General features: G+C 36.0%; 1 protein-coding gene across 1 annotated transcript; it reads right to left on the reverse strand.

Moving 5' to 3' along the window:
• Positions 1-1,750: 1,750 nt before the first annotated feature.
• On the reverse strand, positions 1,751-4,704 carry LOC140864411 (protein indeterminate-domain 14-like). Its single transcript, XM_073268583.1, has 3 exons — positions 4,141-4,704; positions 3,662-4,061; positions 1,751-2,848 (listed from the first exon to the last, which is right to left on the reverse strand). The coding sequence occupies exons 1-3, from the start codon at positions 4,229-4,231 to the stop codon at positions 2,053-2,055; spliced, it is 1,287 nt and encodes a 428-aa protein (XP_073124684.1). The 5' UTR covers positions 4,232-4,704; the 3' UTR covers positions 1,751-2,052.
• Positions 4,705-5,263: the final 559 nt, after the last annotated feature.

Consider the following 5,263-nt stretch of genomic DNA (forward strand, 5'->3'; position numbering starts at 1 on the left):
TATATATATATATATATATATATATAAATAAATATTTTTTCTTTAATTTAACTGTAATTTTTGGTATACCAAAACTATGTTGCATTATAGCCAGATTATTCCGCAGCTAATCGAAAAATTTCATGCTACTCATCTTCAGACATTATTTTAAAATTCTACCTAAGGATAGACATTATATTTGACGGAGTATGATTGTTTAATTGGTTTACTTTTTCTTGAAACCAAAAACAAGAACATGGAATAACAGTTAAAATCCAAAAAGTAAATATTGGAGATTAAATAGCAATGAATGCGGAATCTTTGTGGATACAATGTGAGCTAGCAAGCTTTTCTCCTTGTAAATTGACAAGTAAGAGAAAAGGTAAGAGCCCTTAATTCACATTATTGTTCCTGAAAAAAGCCTTTTGTGCAGAAAAATTAAAGCACACATTTTTGGTAGATAGCCGTCACTAGCATAATGCCAATGTCGCGCAAATTAATTTGAAAGTTGAAACACATGATTTTTGTGAGAGAAAGTTCGTAGACCAACCTATGTCAATTAAAAATAAGGTGGCAAAGTTCAAAAAGTATTCGAGTTAATGAAGTAGAGAAACGTTTGATCAATGAGCAGGAGATTGTTCAGTGTGATTTATCTGATTAGTCCAAGATTTATCCAGTTTGTACTTAAGATAGTGACAGCAGATTCTCACCTCATTAAAAAATTATAAAGGGACAAAGACCTCCAATATTAGAGCAGCTGCCAATGTTAAGTTTAACAAAGTTTTAAGACTTAACAACTAATATTTGAGGGAAAAATAATCAAGTTAGTCTGTTTATTAAAGTTGTTATATTTTCTGTTTTTGTTATTTAACTTGTTAAAGTTGATTTTTAGTCTTATAATTTTGATTTTTATTAGTTTTTAATCCAATTTCACTTATGGCTGACATAACGCTGAGAATACAAGCAATTCACGGTGTTACATTAGCATTTTATGACATTATCAATACTATATATGATCAAATAGATCTAAGAATTAAAAAAAATTACACGACTAAGAGTCAATTTTGATAAAAATCAAAGGAAAAAACGAAAACTAGAAAACATTGTCCAATAACTGACGTGGCGTATTTTGCATTTTTCATATAGGAAAAATTGCTAGGTTTTGTGTCTTAATTACTTCATATAATTAACACGTAGTATTTACTTACTATCACGATACATATGATAAAAAGTGAACGTTGTATATGAAAACTATTTCAAATATAACTAATTGTCATGAAAAGGAAATAAAAAACCGACCAAAACCATAATACATTCGATTACGATTGGACCGAAATATTTGAATAATAGATTTAAAATGTCATCCATATTTAGAATGTATTTCAAATCGATCCTAACTATCGTTAAGTTTACATAAATTAACAACTTTGTAGATTTTTAAGTTCCTCGGGCTTCCATTCATCAAAATTACGTGTGGCTGTGTGGGTTTTCGGTATACCGTATAAAAAATATTGATATGAAAAAAATTTATACGGATATCGATATCGAAATTTCGAAATTTTTGTATAGAAAAATACATACTCATATCGTATAGATACCGAAAAAAAATTTGATATACCAAAACAATGTCTATTAAAAAAATTCGGTACAATATCCCAAAAAATCTATATTTTGGTTCGGTATCTCATACCGGATTCAAAACAATCAAATAGATTCGAAATGATGACATCAGATCCATCGATCCAACCATAATTCCAAACGAGAAACAAAAATTCATGGGTCATACATATGTTCTGATGTTCATACAATTTAAGGGGAAAAAACAACTAATTAATCACATCATAATTTTTTTTTAAAAAAAATTATAGTAAAAACACATCTTTGCCATCATCACGAAACTTCTCTAACTTGAATTTCTTCTGCTCCCATGTCTACTGCAATGTGGAGAGAAGTTAATACACAAAATATTTACCGTAAAATATTAACGCTAAATATATATAATATCACCAAATTAATTAACAGACAATATAATATCATTAAATTATGCATTATGATCATCCACAAAATTCAAAATCAAATTTGGTCGCTTTTCTTGATTTCCCATTCTCGAAGAGCAGCTGAGATGTAACTCAGCCCCAGCAAACTCTCTCGGGAAGAAGAAGCAGCAGCAGCTTCCGCCAGCGGCAACGGCGGCGCCGAACTACTTTGCTTGAATTTAAGCTTGCAAGAAGTGCAAGTTATTTGTAGAACAATGGAGTTCATCTGCCTCATCGCGTGTTCTTTAAGCGCCTGAGCCTTTTCCAGCTCCCCCAAGGCCTGTTGCCGGATCCTTTTCGCGTTGGCGAATTGCTGCTCCGCCACCTCGATCTGTCTCTTCGCCTGCCGCCTCGCCTCCTCCGCGTAAGCTTTCTCCGCCACGGCTACTCTCAGCTGCTCCTGCGCCACCTCCGCCAGCCTCGCCGCCTCCGCCGCGGAAACGGGTTTCTCGCTAGTGCTGCTGCTCCCCCTCGGTGAGCATAGGTTGCCGGCGTTTCTACGGTCATCGGCTTCGTTCTTTTCGACGTTTTCCGACGACCCGATCGATAGCTGCAGCTGCGTGGAGTGATCGTCTTCGAGTTTCGTCGAGTAATGATCGGGAGCGTAGAAGAAGGCGGCGGCGGTGTTGCGTTCCGCCGTGAGGAGCTGGAGTTCAAGATTCGGGTGGCGAGTGCAATTATTGTTATTCATGTTGGCGGCGCCGCCGCCGTTGGATGGGCTGGGGCTCGACGCCGTTCGAGATAAGCAAGGCGGCGGCGCGTGTAGAGGGTGGCATTCCGACCGGAGCCGCCCCATGCTACAAGCATCTTGATGTTCGATGAAGCTCTCCACTCTACAAAAAATCAAGTTTTGAAAACATTATAAATAACATATATTATAACATTTCAAAATGACAAAATTGATATAAAACATTAATACAAATTCCTAAAATATGATTGATATTAATACAATGATTCTACGTGTAGTGGAAAAGCTGAGCAAAAGTCCATTTTCAACACCATATAGTGTTTTTATTCATGAAATGGTCACAAGAAACAAGGTGACATGATAACATTTTGGTATACATATCATGATATTCAAATTAACCTAAGATTTTTCTCTAAAAACATCATTATAATACAATTTATTCACTAAAAGCCAATTTCCTTCAATTATAAAATCTTTCCATAAAAAATAATGGAATTTAAAGCTAACCAAACTCTAAATGAACATCTATCATAATCTGATCAGCATCCCATGTAGGTGTAATAATTAATTAACAGGTCTTGAGTCGGGAAGTGGGGTTTTATTGAATTCTTTACTATTTCATCAGAAACACGAAAATCATACAAAATTAAATAAATAATTAGAGGATCTTCATCATTTTATCTAAACATATCTCAAATTATATTACACATAAACACATCAAACTTCCATGCACGTAAATGTTTCTAATTAAACTCTATCAAATTAATTAAAACTCTCAGGAATCGTACGTACCCCCCAAAAAAAAAAAAAAGAAAAAAACATTCTGCACTGAATACAATGTAAAATCTTTTGAAAAGACACACTACTATCCTCCCAGATTCTGCCACAGAATCTTTTTCACAAACACGTAGTAGTAGATGATCCAAAGTAAATTTCAAGAGAGAAAAGAAAGAGAAACCTGGAAAAGACACGGCCACAGTCGCAAGAATGGCCCCGAGTGCCGCAGGTTTTGAGGTGAGCCTTGTAATCGGACTGCACGGCGTAGCCTTTGGAGCATTTCTCGCAGACCCATTGCTTGTGATTGCTGTGTTTGCGGCGGAAATGCTTCTTGATCCCCACGAGATCTCCGAGGGCGTGGCAGGGATCGTGGTGCAGGCAGCTGGGCTCGGGGCAGACGAAGACTCGCTTCCGGGCCACGGGAGTCTCGCGCTTCAGCAGCTTCCAGGGGACCTTGTGCCTTCTCCTGTGCATCTGCAGATTCTGGTCGCGTTGGAACCCCTGGTTGCAGATCTCGCACACGTATCGGTCGGATTCCAGAAGGGTTTTTGGAGATAGCGACACCACTTCCGCATCTGGATCTATTAAAATAATCGAGAAAATCGTTAATGAAAAACCCTCCATTTGATCTTCTACTATATATAATTAATTATTAATCACCTGGAGTTCCAGCGGGTCTTCGTTTTCTTTTACTGATGCTTCCATCTTCTGGGGATGGGAATGGCTCGGAAGAAGGAGAGGGCTCATCCATTAATAATCAAACTAGCTCCTCGAAAGCGTGGGTTACGTTTCAAGAATGGATTATATCATATATATGCCTATGAAATGCAACTAAAACGTACAGGATTAATATACTAATCAAGAACTGGGATTTTCTGTTTTTTCTTTTGTTTCTTGATTAAAGAAATCGAAGATTGGATGAAGATGGGGCTACTGAATATACACAGCTACAACCATGGGGAGAAAAGAAAAAATAAAGAAAAGGCTCTTTCTTTCGGTAACATAATCAGCTTTAAACTTTCAGCTTCCAGCTTTTTTATAATATGAGAAAAAAAAATTATATTTATATATATGTATATATAATATAAGCTCAAAAAACTTTGCTTTATCTTTGTTTTTATCTTCCCCCTCTTTAGTATAATCTTCAGCTTCATCAGGTATAGTTGTGGAGTCACCCTTAATAAAAGAAACAATGAGAGAGAGACAAAGAGTGGGGGGGGGGGGGGGGGGGGGGGGGGGGGGGGAGAGGGACCCAAGTGAAAATATATGGTTCCAAGTTGAAGAAGTGATTAGAGTGAAGAAAAAAACATAGTTCTCACAAAGGAACAAAAACACATTGATTGTGATTATGATTTTTAGGACAATAGTAAAATTCTGCATGGGATATGTGTATGTATATATATTATATAGTATAGTGGAAGAGGCCAAATTTATATATATGTACACGTTAGGGGTGGGGGGGCTAATTTTTGTCATTTTCAGATATACAGCAATATGTGCTGTACGTACAGGACTAGCATCCTGTGAAATGACGTCTGTAGCCCTGTCGATCATTAATGTTTTCATCACCTATTTTATATAAAAATATATTAATGGCGTGTATTATATTAGGTTGTTTTAATAAAAAAAATTATGAAAAAAATGTGTTTATGTGGACACCATTTTGTTGTTATCTTTCAATAATAATATATATAAAGCTAGATAGAACGCAAAGAAGCAGAAAATACGGTCTTTAAGTTTATGCGTCATTAATTACTCATAACAGAGATGGGTAAATTATAAT

The sequence above is a fragment of the Henckelia pumila genome, chromosome 4 (assembly GCF_033568475.1).
Source record: "Henckelia pumila isolate YLH828 chromosome 4, ASM3356847v2, whole genome shotgun sequence".
NCBI lineage: Eukaryota > Viridiplantae > Streptophyta > Magnoliopsida > Lamiales > Gesneriaceae > Henckelia > Henckelia pumila.

What these genes read in the sequence shown, in the direction of transcription:
- LOC140864411 (XM_073268583.1), bottom strand. Translation starts at nt 4,231, where the DNA reads ATGGATGAGCCCTCTCCTTCTTCCGAGCCATTCCCATCCCCAGAAGAT. An exon ending in AAGACCCGCTGGAACTCCAG is followed by an intron (nt 4,062 to 4,140) that starts GTGATTAATAAT and finishes TTATTTTAATAG; the next exon opens with ATCCAGATGCGGAAGTGGTG. An exon ending in TGTGGCCGTGTCTTTTCCAG is followed by an intron (nt 2,849 to 3,661) that starts GTTTCTCTTTCT and finishes GATTTTTTGTAG; the next exon opens with AGTGGAGAGCTTCATCGAAC.